The sequence below is a fragment of the Xyrauchen texanus genome, chromosome 27 (genome assembly GCF_025860055.1).
Source record: "Xyrauchen texanus isolate HMW12.3.18 chromosome 27, RBS_HiC_50CHRs, whole genome shotgun sequence".
In the NCBI taxonomy this organism is placed as follows: domain Eukaryota; kingdom Metazoa; phylum Chordata; class Actinopteri; order Cypriniformes; family Catostomidae; genus Xyrauchen; species Xyrauchen texanus.
Window position 1 is genome coordinate 11,973,007 of NC_068302.1, and position 19,778 is coordinate 11,992,784.

At 39.4% G+C, this 19,778-nt stretch overlaps 1 protein-coding gene across 1 annotated transcript in view; it reads right to left on the reverse strand.

Annotated features, from left to right (window-relative positions):
• The window catches only part of LOC127621406 (inactive carboxypeptidase-like protein X2), a 36,182-nt gene extending 19,293 nt beyond the window's left edge, over positions 1–16,889 (reverse strand). The window contains exons 1-10 of the mRNA XM_052094976.1: positions 16,679–16,889; positions 14,260–14,334; positions 13,884–14,093; positions 6,924–7,154; positions 6,646–6,765; positions 6,468–6,554; positions 5,885–5,965; positions 5,268–5,327; positions 2,233–2,286; positions 284–370 (exon numbers count right to left, since the gene is read on the reverse strand). Coding sequence (XP_051950936.1) covers positions 284–370; positions 2,233–2,286; positions 5,268–5,327; positions 5,885–5,965; positions 6,468–6,554; positions 6,646–6,765; positions 6,924–7,154; positions 13,884–14,093; positions 14,260–14,334; positions 16,679–16,829 — 1,156 coding nt within the window. The 5' untranslated portion in view covers positions 16,830–16,889. The remainder of the gene's footprint in view (positions 1–283; positions 371–2,232; positions 2,287–5,267; positions 5,328–5,884; positions 5,966–6,467; positions 6,555–6,645; positions 6,766–6,923; positions 7,155–13,883; positions 14,094–14,259; positions 14,335–16,678) is intronic.
• Positions 16,890–19,778: the final 2,889 nt, after the last annotated feature.

Here is a 19,778-nt window from a genome sequence, read left to right on the forward strand (position 1 = left end):
ACAGTATACTATTTTCCATTGTTAGTTCATGTAAGTTCATGATGATTACTTTGTATTTTAATACATTTTTAACATTAAAAGTTCAGAGACTAACATTAACATTAACCAAGATTAACAAATGCTGTAAAAGTATTGTTCAACATTAGTTCAAGTTAACTATTGTTTCCCATTCAAACCCACACACCAAAAAAAGCAAGCTCTGCAACTGTGAAAAGCAACTATGTAGCAAATAACCAGCGTTCAAACTAGTTCCATGCTCATACCATGCAGTTTCGACACTCACTTTTAGGCTCTTTATACACGCGTGGTGGAGGTTTGTGTATCCTGCGTTCTCTCTCCTCCTCTTCCTCACCCCTCCATCGTTCTCTTTCTGAGGAAGCAAAAACTAATTTCATAATTTAAACTTTCAAGACCAAAGCATGAAGACTACACACTTGATATCCTGGTAATTTCAGCACCTCTAGTGTCACCAACGGAACTGCAAAAATAATGATTCATTTCAAACGGGTTCCCTGAACACTCTCTCCGTTTTCATTGGTTGGCCAAACAGATAGTCCCACCCCATTTACAGCATTGGTTGAGCCAGTGTTGCTGGTTAAGATGTAATGTTTTAATAGTGCCACCATGCCACAGTGTTTACACTTTTAGGGTAAATCAACCTACAACCTTGTATTTGTCTCTGTTTATTAGGCTAGGATAGGAGAATGATTTTAACAAAATTACACCCTTTTGTTAAAGGTTGGCCTTCAAGAAAAGTGAGAACTCAGGGTGAGCAGTTTGAAGAGAAACACACACAGGAACCTTATACCAAATATCTTGGATTCTTGCTAAGATTTCATGAAAATAATAAACTGTTTTTCCTCTGGAATGCTCTGCAGCTCCATTCCAGTAGATTTCTATCTTTACCATCTAGAGGTGGGAGGATGTAATGCACATCTGGGCCATGCAAATATGAAATAGATTTTAGGTACAACAAAATGGCAAAACAGAAAACGTCTTTGGTGTTTTCTTTAAGGTTGTGTAAACCTGTTTCATGTACATAAAAAAAATGCATTCAAAAATGAATTACAAGTCAAACTTTATATTAGGTGTCTTTAACTACTATGTACTAACATTAAAATATACACAATGCACTTATTGTTTAACTCACAAGATTTACATTTGCTGCTTCTGAGGTTGAGGTTCGGGAAGGTTTAGGGGTATGGTTAGGGTTTAGGGTAAGGGTTGGGTTAGGGTTAGTTTTAGGGTTAGGGGTAAGGTTAACATTGTAACTACAGATGTAGTTTAAATGGCTATACATGTAAGTACAATGCAATAAGTACATTGTATCAAATGCAAACTTTTCAACTCTGTGGACACATTGGCGGGTCCAAAAGGGGGTGCTATGTTTCATTTTTACATAAGTCAGGCATGTGGGGTATCGTTTGAAAGCTTAGAATTGGACCTTTTAGAGATAACCATCACTTCTGCATTTATGTTACATAAAATAACAAAATAAGGCCTTAAAACATTCACGTCACAAATCATTAGATGTCATATGGTAGAAATATTCATGAATATAAAATTATTTTCAATAGACAAATCACAGCAGATTGTCAAAAGAATCGCAAAGTGAAATATGATATTTGTAAGACTTCAAATACAGATGTCTCTTTTATGCAGGTTGGTGAGACGTGCTGTCATTGAGACTGATTTGACATTTTTTACTTGTCTGTGAGCTTGCTTGTGTAAATAATGTAATGTTATATCTTAGATGTCCAGAAAAAAATATGTGGTCCAGCAGGAAAAGCAGGCTAAACAAATCATCGGAATTGATGATAAAATAGTATACATCCGCACAAAAGGGAGCTTTCTAATGACACCTAATTTGAGCTTCTAGTCCACTCAGAGGCCGATATATATATATATATGTATATATATATATATATATATAACAAATTCTATTCATCATAAGATTGTAAACATATATTTTATTTATTAATAATTGGAGTCTTTATCTGTAAAAATTAGACCAATTTTTGGCAATTAGTCTACACGATGTGTAAATGGTGAGCTTTTAAATCTGAGTTTGAAAAATTGCAGGCGGCAGCAAAAAATGCCCCAGAGGTGAAGAGGTTAAAGACACCTTATATAAAATGGGTCCATCTTATTTGTGAATGGTTACCCAGATATGCTGGAAACCAGTGTTCAAATTGCATCAGGGCTCTTTATGAGGGGATAAAGACACTGTACCTCTCTCTTCTTGTTCCTTTCTTTCTCTCTCCTTCTCCTCTTCAAGTCTCTTTTCTGTTGATAAAACAGGCACCAGAGTGTATAACAAATTCAGTGTCACACAGTGCACATTCAATATTAGTAATAACATTTAAAGTTGAAGTGAACTGCATAACCCAATCGAAAATTATCCTCAGCTATTTTTCCTCTACAACATTTACCAGATTTCCATTTCGTACACACTCAAACGTCTAGGTTACTGTTGTAACCTGGACTTTCTCGAAGGCCTCAGTTACCTCTGAACGTGAGAAAAGGCCAATGAAAATTTGGATTACAGCCAGAAACTCTAGGCAGTTGATGTGCCAACCCAGCTGGGGCCCCGTCCAGGAGCCGGTGGCTGCGTGCCCTTTGCACATGGCGCCCCAACCTTGTTTGGAGGCATCTGTGGTGACCAGAACATGTCGGGACACCTGCTGTTGGGGGACTCCTGTCCAGAGAAAACAGAGGTCTGTCCAGGGGTTGAAAGTCTTGCAGTAGGCGGAGGTGATGAACACACGGTACGTGCCGCCATGCCCATCTCAGGACTCGAGTCTGAAGCCAGTGCTGAAGCGGTCTCATGCATCAACCCCAGTAGTGTGACCACCGTGGAGGATGCCATATGCCCCAGGAGCCTCTGGAATTGTTTTAGAGGAACCGCTGTGCCTGGCTTGAATAAGGTGAGTTTGGTGAGGTGCGCTGTCATTGAGACTAACTCCATGCCGAGAAAAGAGATGCTCTGAACCGGGGCAAGCTTGTTCTTTTCCCAGTTGACCTGAAGCCCCAGACGGCTGAGGTGTCTGAGTACCTGGTCCCTGTGAGCGCACAGTGACTCTTGAGAGTGGGCTAAGATGAGCCAGTTGTTGAGGTAGTTGAGTATGCGGATGCCCACTTCTCTCAGCGGGGCAAGGGCTGCCTCTGTGACCTTCGTGAAGACGCGATGGGACAGGGACATGCCGAAGGGGAGGACCTTTTACTGATAAGCTTGGCCTTCGAACGCGAACCGTAGGAAGGGTCAGTGATGAGACAAGATGGAGACGTGGAAGTATGCATCCTTCAGGTCTACCACTGCTAACCAATCTTGATGCCGGACGCAAGTTAGAATGTGTCTTTGCGTGAGCATTTTGAACAGGAGTTTGTGCAAAGCCTGGTTGAAAACTTGTAAGTCGATTTGTAAATTGGGAACCACGAAGTAAGGGCTGCAGAAACCCTTCTTCATCTCGGCTGGAGTGACAGGCTCTAGCGCGTACCTGGCGAGAGGCAAAAGCATAGCCCCAGGCTTTGGTGCTGAGAGAAGACTCGAAGCACTTACCTTGCTCCGCACACCTGGCAGGGGGTGGGTTAGTGACTGAGGAGGAGGTCCCGTGTAGGCATCCTCTAGTCTCGTCAGAACCGGCCAGCCGGTGGGGCAGCAGTCGTGGGTCTGGAGGAGAGAGGTCCGCGTCTGGGTTGCCGGGACTGCTGAACTGTGGCACCAGGTTGCCGTGAAAATGGCATTTGCGGGACAGATGACCCAGGAAACAAGGAAATTGCTCTTTTATTTAGAATGTGGGTACCGCAGCCTGAAAGGGGTACGGCAAAGTAAATAACTTTAAATGAGGATTCTCCTCCCGGCCCTTCACCGGGGTACAGATTGGTCTGCTTACCAGCTCCGAAGCAAACGTCTCGTTCCCTGGGTCGTCCGTTTTAGGAACGCTTGGGAGCCTTCCAGGTCCTTGAGGACGTTCGGGAGACAGGGAGCTCGACGCTGCAGCAGGAGGACGCCCTCGGAGAGCAGACGGAGCACGGCCCGCACTGGAGCGGCGGCGGGGCATGATGTGGGAAATGGCCTCTGTCTGTTTCTTCAACGCAGAGAACTACTGGGCGTTAATGGTGTCGCCGAGTAGACCGAGCTGGGAGAGGGGGGCATTGAGAAAGTAAATTTTGTCTACCTCCCGCATCTTGACCAGGTTCAGACAAAGATGACGTTCCTGGACCACGAGGATGGCCATCACCTGCCCGGATGTCCGCGCTGTGACCTTCATGGCCCGTCGGGGTCAGGACTACCCAAGTGCAGATCTTTGAGTGCCTTGGCCTGGTGAACTTGCAGGAGGGCCATGGCATGCAGGGCGGAGGCGGCCTGTCCAGTGGCGCTGTAGGCTTTGGTGGTCAGTGACGACGTCATTCTACAGGCCTTGAAGGGGAGCACCAGGCAATCCCGTCAGGTGGCGGCGTTCTCGGGACACAGGTGGATCGCAATCGTTCTGTCCACCTGAGGGATCACCAGGGGACGTAGCTGTGAGCGGCGCCTGGACCCGAGGAACCAATTGTCTAGCCGTGAAGGCTGTGGGGAGGATGGAAGGTTCCAGTCCAACCCCACGCTGACGGGGCATCATCTGGGCGTCAGCGTCAGATGCCGAAATGCTCTCCGATGCAGCAGCAAACTCATCTTCCAGCTCGGGTGGCTCAAGGGAGTAAACAAACTGGCCGTGAGGCGAAAGGGCATCTTTATAAAGACGAGTTGTTTTTACACTAAACTGAATGATGAGATACTTGTGCTATTTTTGTTACCAATAACGATTTTCTTTATCTAAGAAAAGTTCTTCAGGCATCACAAATAATGTTGCCTCTGAAAGCTTGATAACACATCCGTAGCACACAAGTTCACGTGCAAGGTTTTACTTTTTTGTTTGAGTTTAATGGGAGGAGAAACACAAACAAAACACTACAATTATTCTGGTTGGAAAAACAACAAAATCTAATCTGAAGAGTGTATTCACAAATATGAACCATACTCCTCTTTTTCTCTCTCTTTTTTAAATTATATGTGTTTCCATAGAACTTTTCCAAATCTAAGGACAACATGGCTTAAAATGATCAGCTTGAACTGAAATGGCACCTCTGTGTCTCTGAAAGTGTTTATTTGAGGTCAGAAATGACAGGTCACCCTGTCTGAACACTAATCAAGATGTGATCAAGGCCAAAACTACTTCTCATGCTGTCTCACTCTATGTTTCTAAGTTTAAAAGGAATATATTTACCATGTCCATATTCATATTCTTCATACCAGTTGTTTTCAAATAGAGAGATGATGGGCTCCTCTGTGACAAAAGAAAATAAATAAAGATTACATTTGGGAGTGCTACAGTACAACAGCTGGTAGCTTTGGAAGAAAGCCTTCTAAAAAACGTTAATGACTCAAAAGAATGTTTGCTAACTGTCTGTCATTTAGGCTGCTGTTCATTTAAACAACCACACCAGACACTCTGGATTTTCATGTAATAAAAAACAAGATTTTTAATAAGATGGGTGTAAACATTGTTAACAGTTTATTACATAAATACACAGGGTGTTTAAATCCACTCCTTTGTGATGACAAATGTATAAATGTATAGTCTTGACATGACTAAGAGACTTGTTGAAACCCATTGAACCAGTTATTTCTTCTGTTTTTAGCATTTTATTGAACTATATTAACAATTACAAATTGTGGACTCCTGACACAAATGAAGCTCTAATTTAAACACAGTAAGTAACAGCTGTCTACAACAAAACTCAAATAGAACAAACATTTTTAAAGCAGAGTTTATAAAGACATTTCAATCAGAGGAGGACACAGTAAGCTGGTATACATAGCCTTTAGTAATGAATAGCTTACCTGTGGTGCTGTAATGCCAGTCATGTTCAGTGGTGCTAATCTCTTTTGTATCAGGTAAAGGCAAGTTTTCTGTCACCTCATCTGTTGCCAAAACAAGATAAACAAGGCTGTATTTAAGAGCCCATGAAATCACAATTTGAATTTTGTCATTTTTAATCCAACCCAATTAGCTTTATTAGCCATCAACATGCAAGTGTTCTCCTAAAAGTTAAACTTTTAGCATATATATATATATATGCATTTAAAATTACAGATTTTTATTTTCGTGAAAACAGACAAAAAATATCGATGACTCATCATGCACTCTAGAAAGACAATGTCTCTTGTCCTAATGCCATTGCCAACCAAAGTACCTTTCCAGGCAAGTCAGTCCACTCAGTGGCTATGTTATCCAGCGCTCTATATTATTATCTTCTTTTGCAAAGCAGCGAAATTGTAATCGTTGATTTTTTATTTTGCTGTTGGAGCAAACGGGTTAATTTTGCTGCATTTTCCCATTCATTACCATTCAAGTTTATCCAACTATGATGGCTTCCGCTGAGAAAGTGTGAAAAGTGAAAAGGGTCCATTATGGAACACTTACATCTGGCATCCCAGTAATCATCATCAGTATGGCTGCCAGTAATCACAGGGGTTGTAGGTTTGGGCTCCTCCACCTTCCAATAGTCAACTTAAAACAGATTAAAGGAAACAGTGAGTCATAATAATGGATTATAATTAACAAATAATATTGACTAAAACATACATTATATTATGCTCACCTGAGTCAGGATAAGGTTGGGCATAATCATCCGTATCAGGAGGAAAATCGGTTGGGTAATCTATTGGGTATTCTGCTGATTTCTCTGTTGGAGGGTATGCAGGATTTGCCGTTGTTGTATCTGTAGAAAAAGCTATGGACACTAAGCGGTCTTTATGAGTACAAATTCTAATGGGGGGGACTTCACTATGAATTAATTGTGCCAGCTGATAGCTGTGTTTATTTGCATGCTTTTTTGCATCGTTTTAGCACTTGTTTCACTAAAGGAATTATGCAAACCTTCATCCCAGTAATGGTCTGGTTCAGGATCATAAAACTCCTCATCATACTCAATGGGTGAAGTGGTTGTGGGTGCTACAGTGGTAGTGGTGATTTCCCCTCTGTTCTTCTTGCCTTTCTTCTTCCCATTCTTATTTCCCTTGGGCTTCTTTGTGGTTTTCTTGTCGGCCTTTGGTTCCTTCTGTCTTTTTTCTTTTCCCTCCCTGCCAGTTTCTCTGCGAATTCTCTTCACTTAAGATATACAGAGAGTGAGAGATATTAAGAAGCCATCTTGAAATTTTATAGATGACTCTAGTCTAGTTTATATCTCAATCATAGGCTATAATCACACATCTTGTAAGAGCTTGTTGAAGGTTAATTTGTGGTAAGCCTCAGAGTGAGATCAGATTGGTTGGCCAGTAATTTCTGCAAGTCTTATTGCACATCTACCAGCTACCAGTCTGGCATCCAACAATCCTGACTGATTACACTGTAAATTCAGCATCAGGAGGTTACAAGTTCTGCTGCAGAAATCGGTCTAACCAAAATTCAAAGCACTACCCCAGTAACTAAAGCTGGAAGTGTTGTTGGCTAGTTTCCATGTAAAATGTCCACAGAATTTTAGCATTAAAATTGAGGTTATGTAAAAGATGTAATACAGTCAATAGAAATGCATATTTTATTAACCACACACCCCAACCCTTAACCTAACCATCAGTGGAGTAATGTTATTTTAGGGCAAAAATGTCACCTCTTAATCATGCACACCATTGTTGAAGTAAACATGATTACTTCCTGGTTTACATGAGACCAGAACCCATGTCCCTGAGATTGCACGCACAACAAGCTAGCACCACAAGCATAGGTCAACACATTTGAATTGATGCGAAACATTACTGACGGGGATGGCGCTTGGCAGTAATTTGGTAGACGATTTCAGAGTACACAACGATTTCGCATTTTTGTGTTAAACATGTTAAATTCGTGTTTACATGGTAGTGGGCAGCTACAATAGGCACTTCAGAGGAAGATGTAATTCCTGAATTTGTCAATATTTGCAAGGTTAATACCATCAAATCTTTGGAAGATATTCTGTTTTTTTTTTGAGACACTAAGTAGCAAGTAAATAAGATATTGTTAAGCACAGCTGCATATTCCACTTTGTTGTTATATGCAATTTCATATTTACCCGTGCCTAAACATCACACAAAACAGGTCATTTTACATGTCATTCTGATGGTCTCCTGCAGTCGAAGTGGACCAGACTTTGTGCTGATAGTCAAAGGTCTGGCTCTGCAAGACTGTGAGAATATTAGGGTCTGTTCCCTCTACATAATTTAAACTCTGAAAACATTATTCACATATGGCCAGACTTAAGGTTAAACTAAAAGCAATTTTACTGTTGTTCATCCTCTGTTTAAAATTATTAACAGCAGAGAGGAGAGATTAACTGGATTACTTAACCAGTTACAATTATGTCTTTATGAAATGAGGTTATGTCTAAAGTCTAATACCTTCACTGTCATATTTCACAGTAGTGACACAAAAACAGCTCAACATTGTCACAAAAACAGTTTGAGAAACATTCTCAACAGCTGTCTGGAAACAGAGCATGTCACACCAAGCATGTCAGTACAAATTACATCCTGTATATTAAATATACTAATATAATATTAGGGATGTCCCGATACCATTTTTAATTTTTATTATTTGAGTTGAGTAAGAATACCGATACTTCCTTTTTGGTACTTGCCAATATCGAGTCCGATACCTGCTTTTTGCTTTGTTTTGGATTTTCCGCAATTTCATATCAACAGTTTCTTTCAATTTTATCATTGTAATGATGTTTTAATAATGAATGAATTAAAAATGAAATCAAATGAAAATATAACAATTTATTTGTTTTTAATATAATATTGTATTATTTTTATCAAATGAAGTGCTGTGTATCAGAACATCACAGATGTGAGATTTTGCTTAAATATAATACAATTACTATTGATTTATTATTATTATTAGAAGTAATACTACAGTGAATATTACAAAACTACACAATAGTGATCTATTTTTGCCATACTTTTTTTCCATTAAAATTGAGCTTTTATTTTGGCTGAGCTTTTATTTTGAAGTGTTTCTGTGTTATGACAGTAGCTTTTCAATCCGGAAAAGCAGATCGCTACGTGACTCAAAGTGATTATTAAACCACAAAGGCTGCTATTTAATTAAATAAATATGTACTCTGTATGTGCCTCACACTACAAAGTGAATTTGCACTCTACTCACTGTCATCTGCTATGAACAGAGCACTCGATGCTCGTGATGGTGTTTTCTGTGTATGAGCAAAGGAGCTCTAAAAGGTGTGAGCACTTTGTGTCTGTATGTCAGCACAACACCAGCTCCACAGAATCACAAGCACTCACAATTCAGGCATGCAGCACATGCAAACTATATATTTATCTAATTAAATCGCAGGTTTTGCAGTTAAATAATCTCACTAGGACATAACGTGATTTTAATTAGCGTACTGAATGTTTACGTAACGACGTTCGTATGTCAGATGGTATTGTTTTTTTATATTAGAGCATTGTTATGAGCACGAGTACATGAGCTTGGTATCGGACCCGATTCCGATACCAGTATCGATATCAGAACATCCCTATAATATATACAATATATATACACACGGATTGGCGCCGATGAGTTGGCAGCCTGTAGCGTGCAGCTTTGTGTAGCATTGTGTTTTGTTTTAAAGTGCTTTTAAGTATTTTTAATTTTTATTTATTTATTATCATTAACGTCAGATTCATGAGGATAATTAATTAATTGATTGTTGATATGGACTTGATTTCAGAAAAGTTTATGCGGGCAGAGGACTGTAACATTAGCCGAGAGACACCAACTTTTGTATACACCCGGCGAGAACTACTAGACCTGGTACAAGGTTCAAAATTCGGGATTAAACATGATATCCCGAAGGAAATATTACGGAGGAGACACCGTGGAATTAGAGCTGGGGTGAAGAGAAATAAGAAGGCTAGAGAAAGAGTGTGGAAAGAAACTTTTAAACCAGCCCTACCATCTATCACCATGGGAAATGTTTGCTGTCTGACCAACAAGCTCAAAGAACTAGAGACTCTTGTCAGGAGCCAGAAAATGTATCGGGAGAGCAGTCTGATATGTCTGACTGAGTCGTGGCTGACGGACAATATCCCTGATTCCTTGACTAGCTTCACCGGCTTCAGGACGATACGAGCGGATAGGAATGCCGAATCGAGCGGTAAGCATAAAGGAGGGGGGCTTATTTTGCTCATTAATAACAAGTGGTATAATCCCAACCATGCTACTATTAAGGAACAGTTATGTAACAAGGACATTGAACTATTGGCAGTGAGTTTAAGACCTTATTACCTGCCGAGGGAGTCCACAGTGGTGATCGCCGTTGTTGTTTATATCCCTCCATCTGCCAATACGGAGGTGGCCTGTGACATAGTGCATTCTGTTGTCGCGCGACTCCAGGCGAAGTATACAGACGCGTTCATTTTTCTCTCTGGTGATTATAACCATGTATCCCTTTCTAAGACCCTGCCAACATTTAAGCAGTTTGTTGATTGTACAACACGGGGAGATAAGATCCTGGATCTCTTGTATGCTAACTTGAAAAACGCATACAAATGTGTTGCACTGCCACCTCTTGGCCGATCAGACCATGATATGGTACATCTTTCTCCCTCCTACACGCCACTTGTTAAGAGGCAGCCTGTCATTAACAGAACACTAAAATACTGGTCTCCTGAGAGAGAAGAAGCCTTAATGTGCTGTTTTGAAGCAACATGCTGGGATGATTTCTGTGAGGACTATGGGGATGATGACATTGATGGATTAACAGATTGCATCACCCATTATATTAAATTCTGTAATGATGACATCATGCCCTCCAGAGAAATTTGCTGTTTCCCAAATAACAAACCATGGGTAACCAGCAGTTTGAAAGGTACTGTTAAATGAAAAAAAAAAAAAGGCTTTCAGAGAGGGTGATAGGGATAAGGTCAAAGAAATCCAAAAAGTACTGAGGGTGAAGATTAAGGAGGGGAAAGAAGCATACAGGTGCAAATTAGAACAACAATTGCAGCAGGATGGAGTGAAGCAGGTCTGGGCTGGCATGAGGAAGATCACAGGTATGGAGCAGAAGGGGGGTTCGCTACTTGATGGTGACCAGGACCTGGCTGACGATCTGAACAGATTCTTTAATAGATTTGATAACCCGATGCCACATCAGACCGCCACACCTGGTCTGCCGCTGCCTGGTGTTGTTTCCCATCCCTCAATCATCCCATCTATGATATCGTCTCCCCTCTCTCCCCTTTCTTCCATCAGTGACATCATAATCTCCCAAAAGACCTCTCTTGACAACTTTTCTCTAACTGTACCAACGGTGTTAAATCAATCTCAGGTTAAGGGTGAACTGGACCGTCTGAAGCTGGGAAAAGCAGTGGGGCCTGATGATATTGGGCCCAGACTGTTGAGGACATGTTCTACCCAGTTGAGTGGTATTTTTACATACCTGTTTAATCTAAGTCTGCACCTACAAAAGGTCCCGAAACTGTGGAAAACATCCTGTTTGATTCCAATTCCAAAGAAGAGATATCCATCTAACCATAACGATTACAGACCTGTAGCACTCACCTCACATATCATGAAGACGTTCGAGAGACAGGTCTTTTCTTACATCAAGGCCTGTATGTCAAACTACGTGGATCCGTTGCATTTTGCATACCAGTCCAACATGGGTGTGGATGATGCCCTTATTTACATGCTACAAAGAACTCATGCACATCTGGACACCTCTGATGCATCTGTGAGATTCACGTTTTTCGACTTCTCAAGCGCCTTCAATACGATCCAGCCCCGACTGTTGTGTGAGAAGATGAGGAGGATGCAGCTGGATTCAACATTGGTCCAGTGGTGTATGAACTATTTATCCAGTAGACCACAGTACGTGCGTCTGCAGAATAGTGTTTCTAATACTATTCTAAGTAATACGGGGGTGCCGCAAGGAACCGTGCTGGCCCCGTTACTGTTTACTATCTATACAGCAGACTTCCAGTACAATAGTGGCAGTTGCTTCCTCCAGAAATTTTCAGACGATACGGTCGTGGTTAGCCTAATTAAAGGAGGTGAGGAGGAGGAGTACAGGAGAACTATTAAGGAGTTTGTGGGTTGGAGCGACCACAACCATCTCCAACTTAACATCTTAAAAACAAAGGAGATGGTTGTGGATTTTAGGAGGAGGAAGAAGACACCGTTAACCCCAATCGCCATCCAGGGCAGTGAAGTGGAGATGGTCTCCAGCCACAGATATCTCGGTGTTTACCTTGATGATAAGCTGGACTGGAAGAGCCACATGGAGACAGTGTATAAGAAGGGTCAAAGCCGACTTTATTTTCTAAGAAGGCTTAGGTCATTTATCATCTGCCGTCCTTTACTGTGTAACGTGATCAGACAGTGGTGGCAAGTGCTCTGTTCTTTGCTGTGGTGTGCTGGGGAGAGGGTGCTCGCATGGGAGATCTAAATCGAGTCAACAAATTGATAAAGAAAGCAGGATCGGTTGTGGGGACTGAATTTGATATGATCCAGTATGTGGTTGAGAAAAGAATACTCTCTAAACTAAAATCAATCATGGACAATCCCTTACATCCAATCCATGCTCTTGGGGTGATCAACAAGAGCACCTTTAGCCATAGATTGATCGCACCAAAGTGCAAGTCTGAACGTACCAGGAAGTCCTTTGTACCAGCGGCCATCAGAATGTTTAATGATTTATGAATATTCACCTGTTACTGAATATACTGTTATTAATTCTGCTATTGAATATCCTGTTTTGAATATGCATCTGTTACTGATTATTCGATATAGGTATTATTGTTGTGTATTATGTATTGTTATTGAGTGTTAAAGCTGCCGTGACAATATAATTTCCTGCAAAGGATCAATAAAGTATCAACAACAACAACATCAACATGGCTTTGTAAAGCTTAAGTGGCCAAAATGATAAAAAATATTATGATAAACTTAATGTACCTATTTAGAATGTCCCCTGAATAATTAACAGCATTATCTAAGAGATCATTTATTTTATACAGTAAGAAAAAAACGACATAATATTGTAACTGAAATATACCCAAATGAATTTCAATCTAATCAAAATCAAAACTGAATCAAGAGCTTGTGAATCAGAATCAAATCGTATCAGGAAATCTGTATCAATACCCAGCCCTTGAAATGAAAGTGAATGGTGACTGAGGCTGTCAAGTTGGGTGGCCTTGGAACAACATGAAGGTGAGTAAGTGATGATAGAATTGTTATATTTTTGAATCAATTATTCTTTTATGTGACCAAATGCAAAAGTACAATTTAAAGTTTTGTAGACCACACTTAATCTAATAAATCCACCAGTTCTGGCTTTCTATAAAAGTCTGGTTTTCTCTACCGCAACACTAACATTGCAACTGTCTACCAGAATGTCTGGCTACATTTTCATAATTCTATAAAAATTTTCTACGCGTGGTTCTTCACTACCCACTAATTCCATGATTCAAACAGCCTTTCTGGGATACTTTTGCTTCAGGTCTCATATAGTGAGAGCATTTCTAAAAAAAAAAACACTAAAAAAAAACACGACAGTAACACTGATACATAATAACTATCTTTGGGGCAGATCAAGATTTTCCAACGTCTGTTTGACTATAATATTCTATTTCTAGACAGCACAGGAACTTTTACAGAGTTCTGGAAAATGTAAACTGACCAAATTCAAAACAATGAAACAGTCACGGACACTTAAAATGGATCAGTTTTTTAATATTTACAAGCAAAACAATAATCTCAGAACTGGACTGTGCAGGCTGGACTCTAATTCATGTTCAGATGTTGATAATAGGTAATATAATGTCACAGCTTTATAATACTGATGTTAATACTTACAAAGGATTTCCAGGTTGGCTGTAGCTTTTGATTCTGTGTCTCTGTTTCTGGCCACACATGTGTATATTCCAGCGATGTTCAAATTAGCATTGATAACCATGAGAGAGCACAAAGACTTGCCATGTTTGTGTACCTTTAGGTTATCATGGTTTCTTAGAAGCCTCTCACCACCAGGAGAAAACCAGTCAATCTCCTCTGCATTTCCATTAACTGAAAAAAAGAGTGGAAAAGTGATTGAATTGACAGCTTTAGCCTCAGAGCTAGTTCAAAAACAAATGCATATCCAGCAATACCATTGTCTCATGTTTATGTTTAGCAGCAGCTTGTGTTTTTTAAATACATAATGTATAATGTCAGTTTTTAAAGGTCCTCTGACCTTTACACAACAATCTTTTGTGCTGTCCGACTTCAATCTCAGCATAGGGTGGGATGATCTCCACTTGCAGAAGACCTGGAAAACAAAATAACAATTGTTCTTTGGCTCTTTGTTTCTGCACAAATGATTAACTTATGCTACACTATAATACACAAACACACCAACTATCCCACTCTTCAGGTCATGGCTCATATGTTGACACATGCCTTGGCTCTTTAAGCTCGTTCTGTCCTGTCTCTAAAGGGCAGTTTCATCCCTGCTGGAAATGTTCCAGATTTTAAGCAGCATTCCTCCCTGTTGCTTTGTCATTATTGCACACACAGAGCTAAACCATGACGCCAATTCTCAGGAGTCTGTGCAATCTGGTAAAAGTTTGTCAATCATGAAAATCATGACTTGAAAATGAGCAATCAACATTAAATTAAAGCAAAAAGGGGCTTCAATGTTTCATTCAATATGAGTAACGGTAAAACTTGGTTCAAACTGTTCTAGAATGTTCAACAAAAAACAAAAAACAGCAACTACGCAAATAGAACCATGTGAGATTTTCCACACGTCTCCAAGAGTACTATTGTAATTCATTCAAGCTCTCAGACAGTTGCAGCAGAGGCAAAGCCTGTACTGGTGCACAGGTGTGTTTGAAGTAGTGCTGGTTTACCAGAGCATCTTCAAAATGAAGAGCCACAGCTGGGCCAAAAGCGGGCCAATACTCACAACAGAGCCTGTAGTCTTTTCCAAGACAAATAAATCTTAAATTAGTATGAGAATTTGACAACTATTTAAAAAAATGCTCCTAAACCCTTTTTTACTACCAGTTTCCACTTTCATAACACAACGCAAGTACGTGTTGCATTCTTAACATCAGTGTTGGGGAAGCTACTTTGAAACTGTAGTTTGACAAGCTACAAGCTACTCATAATTTTAAGTAGTTAAGCTACAGTCAAGCTACTCTTTTGAAAAAGTAGTTAGCAACAATACAAGTTACTATCAAAAGGTAGCTAGCTACATTGAAGCAACTTAATGAGGCAATTTTTTTAATGTTACTATCCAACCAATAATATTATTAACAAAATGTACACTAATGACATTTATTAACTAATGTATTAATTAAATATATTTAAAGTGTTTAATAAAAATATATCATATTTATTTAATAAATGTAATAAATAGTAACATTTAATAATGGCCATAAAATAAAATGCAACAGTATAAACTAAAAACAAAAAAGATCAGACGGCAATTTTTAGGATGAACTCTCCTTGGACTGGCCTTATTTTGTTTGTGTCACATAATATTTAGTGTGGATAATATGTGAATAAAGACCCAGGGCTTGTTTCTCCCCTCACCTGGGTTCATGCTCATTGTATTTTATGACTTTTTTTGCTATTGACATGTAAGTGTCATTTTCCAGTATTTCATTTACCAATCATTTTATTTATTTTCCATGAAAATAAAAGTTTATTAAATGCTAAAAAGTTAGCATTGGTTGGGGGTTTGAATCCCAGCCCACATGACTCCACCCCGAAGTGGGGTTCAGTGTCTTGCCCAAGGACACTGAAGTCATGTGAGCCAGGATTCAAACACCCAACCAAGCGATTAGAGGCCGACCCGCTCTACCAACTGAGCCACAACAAAAGAAGACGACGCTGCCTGATTCTGATCAGCAGACAGAAATATGCTGCCAGTTCATCTGGCTTCTACACAATAAGAAAGGCTATTAGTTATAATCTGACCAACATGATGTAGCGTACTTCAATAATAACGCATTTGGCTTCATGACAAAAACGTTTAAAGGTAACTCTATCGCCCCCTTGAGTACAGAGGTTTGTTACTTCAACAGTAACTCATGAACGCATTAGCAATGCGTTGGCCAAGTACTTGGGAAAAGTATGTTTCTGGGGCTTAAGCTTTTAGTAAAAGCAGCCAATAGGGCTCTATTTCAATTTGACTGTCTTCAACACGCACAGTGATCGTTTTCCAGCATCTCCGTTCATCATACTGTGTCAGCTAAATATTCATTTGTTTTGGCTTAAGCATTGCTTTTTTTCCTCAGCGAGTTGGCCTCTTAGATGTGGTTTCTCCAGGCGCAGGTATTGAGAATTTTACTTTTCCTGGAGAACTTTGGCATCCTTCAAAATGACCTCATTTATGTCTTTTGTACAGTAACACTCACACTGTGCTGTAAACCATGTTGTATCTATTGTTATATGCTAATATTTAGTATAATAGCACTAGGACAGCACTCTTGCTTGTTTGATATTGCTTAAAAGAGCACAATATAAGCTGCCAGTAAATGCAAAGTGCCACTGGTAAACTGCATAGAAAGTTTCATCTGCTTTTACCCAAATCACAAAAAATTAACAATAAAGATGAAGTCAACATCTAAACATGACAAACCAAAGCATTTACTCTTTTGTACCTGCTCCAGATGTTGCCTTTGATTCTGATTCACCTTCCCCTTTATCTGGGTCTGTCAGTCCATTTACAGACACCCCAAAAACCTGCGTCCAGTGGAACAGCAAGGTCAGACACAGAGCTGACAGTGCAACCTGGTCCTTCAGTCCCGGCATGCTGCCTTATTCACTAGTGCAAATGTTGCTCCAGAAGAAGTGATCCCAGATAGTGTTTAGGAGGAGCGAATGAGAGCTGGTTGGGGAGAGAATATGAAAGAGAGAGAGAGGGGGAAGGGAGAGACAAACATATGGAGGAGGGGAAAAAAACTGAAGAGGGGGTGAGTCAGTGAAAACGTAAAAACTTCAGCTTCAAAGAACTTTTTATTAAACAAAGGTGCAAAGGTGAAGAGTGTATTTTTTATGTTAAAATACTTTCTTGTATCCCAGTGTAATTTACCGAGTCAGCTATGAGTAAGACAATAAGTGGATTTCCCTGACAGAGTAAACATTGTAGGGGGGAATTCATTAAGAATGAATTGTGACTGGTAAAAGCACTGTTTATTTGCATGCGTGACTGTGTTGGTTTAGTGCCTGATTCCCTTAAATAACCAGGTGCAAATATGCCCATATAATATGTGCTGAACGCAGTTGACATGGCACAATTACGATCTTGCGGCCCGGTTCTTACTATACACTGAAGTTTATATTTCCATTGTAGGTGCCTCACTGTAACTTCAATTTTTGCTTTTTTTAAGAAAAGGAGGAAGTTAAAAATAATTTCTGTGGTAATCAACATGACACAAATATTGTAGATTGAGTTTAACTTGTATTGAACCCAAAACATTCCTTTAAGAGCCTCAATTTTGAGTTCTAGGATGAAAGGTTGGACTGTTGCCTTAGTTTTGGCTTAGACAGGGATGCAGTCAGCTGAATAAACAGATTTATGTTCGCTGAAGACAACTTACTGTATGTGCAAGCCAAAGCCCAGAATAATACAGGATGACTGTATGAACTATTTTGGGAAGTTGTATAGTAACTCAATAAAGTTGGGATCATGAGTTCACTGGTTCATATAGTCCTGGTGCACATTAAGGTAAACAGATTCGGCGTGCCGTCCATAATGGTGGGCCTCAAGCACAAGGCTGGGCTTGAGCTATGAGATCATCCTGGACTATCTAACTAAAGCAAGAAATAGAAAGACAGTTTTGAATAATAATTGGAATAGGTATTATAAATTATAAAGGGGTAGTTGGAGAGGTCAAGGGATGCCGGAAGAATCGTCTCCAGTGTGAGGAAAGCAGCTGCTTATATATCCCATGTTATATCAAAGAATACTAAAGTTAAGTTTAAGTCCTTTTTTACTCTAAATTCTCCTCCCTGCCCAGTAGGTGGTGATTTGCAGAAAGAGTACAAATAGCCAAAAACAAAAGAAGAAAAATGTTAAAGTGAAAGTGGAGATTTATAGTGTCATTTAGATCTATGTCAGAGGTAGATTTGGACTTGGCATCAAATGAAAGAGTGAGAAAATCTTCACATCAGATGTGTCCTCCATTTGGTTTTTGAGGTATTTTAAATATATTGTTTTGGAATTTGTTTACCTGGTTTTGTAGTTTGGCTGCCCTTGTTAAACCAAATGCTCAAACCAAACTGAAACATCTGTGATATTACTGTTACTCAAGCCAGAACCCAGACCCTTTTCCTAGATAAGCATTGTTCCTTGTCATTTAGAAAATGTCTTGTATACAAAGTAAACTTCTCTATATCAGTGTCATTACATGTTCCTGGAACAACATTCCTATCAAACAACAGGGCTTTTCACACTTGACATTTTTGACCCAGAGTCATTCCTAAAACCTGCATGGATAAAATAACCTGGGTTATCTTGTTTCATGTTTCAAACTGTTTATACTTTAGTCTGTGTTAGGAACTCATTCTGAGTATTCAGGCCTAACAGGAGTTTTCACACTGTACATTTGTAAACCATGGGTTAACATTCTTATTTGTGTATTTATGGAGTCGATAACAATGATTGGATGAAAACTGCTCGCAATGGACATGCAACCTGTGTTAATAACTGCTTATCAGTGGAACTGGTTATCTGTGGATAAATCTGCTCAGTTTGCCTTTCGTCTTCAAAAACATATAGTACTACAAAAACACATGCGAAAGTAATACTGTCTCTTCATTACGGCAGTTATTACATTAGCCATCACTGTTTGACCTTGTACCAGTTTCCCTCAGACGGATAATGTAAACACTGTGTGACTGTATGAAGTGCGTAAATATTTAATGAGTTCTCTGTGCTTTGTTAAACCCACAAAAGCAGAGTTAACATTGTTCAGGAGCACGGTTTCATAACCCAGGGTTAAAAGAGTTCAGATTACTTTACTAATTACTTCACTGGAAAAGTAATCACATTACTAATTACTTTACTTTTAAGTTTCATTCTAAAACACTTTAATGTCTATATTTCTTTCTTGTTCATTGTTACACAGAAGTCATACACTCAGCACTCACATTTCTCCGTCACAATGACTCGTTACGAGCCAAAATGAATGTGTTCTACATTAATAATATATCATAAATAAGCATACATTTATAATGTACTTGAAAGTAATTAAATTAGTTGAAAGTCAGTAACTGTAATCAGATTACAATAATTTTAAATGTAATGCATTACAATACTTTTTATAGTATTTTACAATATCTACTTAGAAGATATTAGATTACAGTAACTAATTACTTTTTAAATGGATTACACCCAACACTAAGTTTTCACAAGTGTGAAATGTTTCTTTACCATGGGTTAAAAGTGTGCTTTAAAAATATGATAATCCAGGGTTAAATGCAGTGTAAACTGCCCTTAATAGTAATAACCTCTAACCTTATCCCTAACCGTAGCCCTACAGTAACACACTCTGAATACCAGGGGAACATGATAGGTTAGAATATTGCCCTAAGCCTACAGTATCCTAAACTAAACTACCAATAATGTGATTTATACATGTCCAATTTGGGGAAACAATACAAAGCAAAATGACCAATAATCCTATGTATTGTGCTCAAGATGGAGCATTTATGCAGCAGTCTAAACTGGAATGTCTGGCATCACAATTACAAATACTG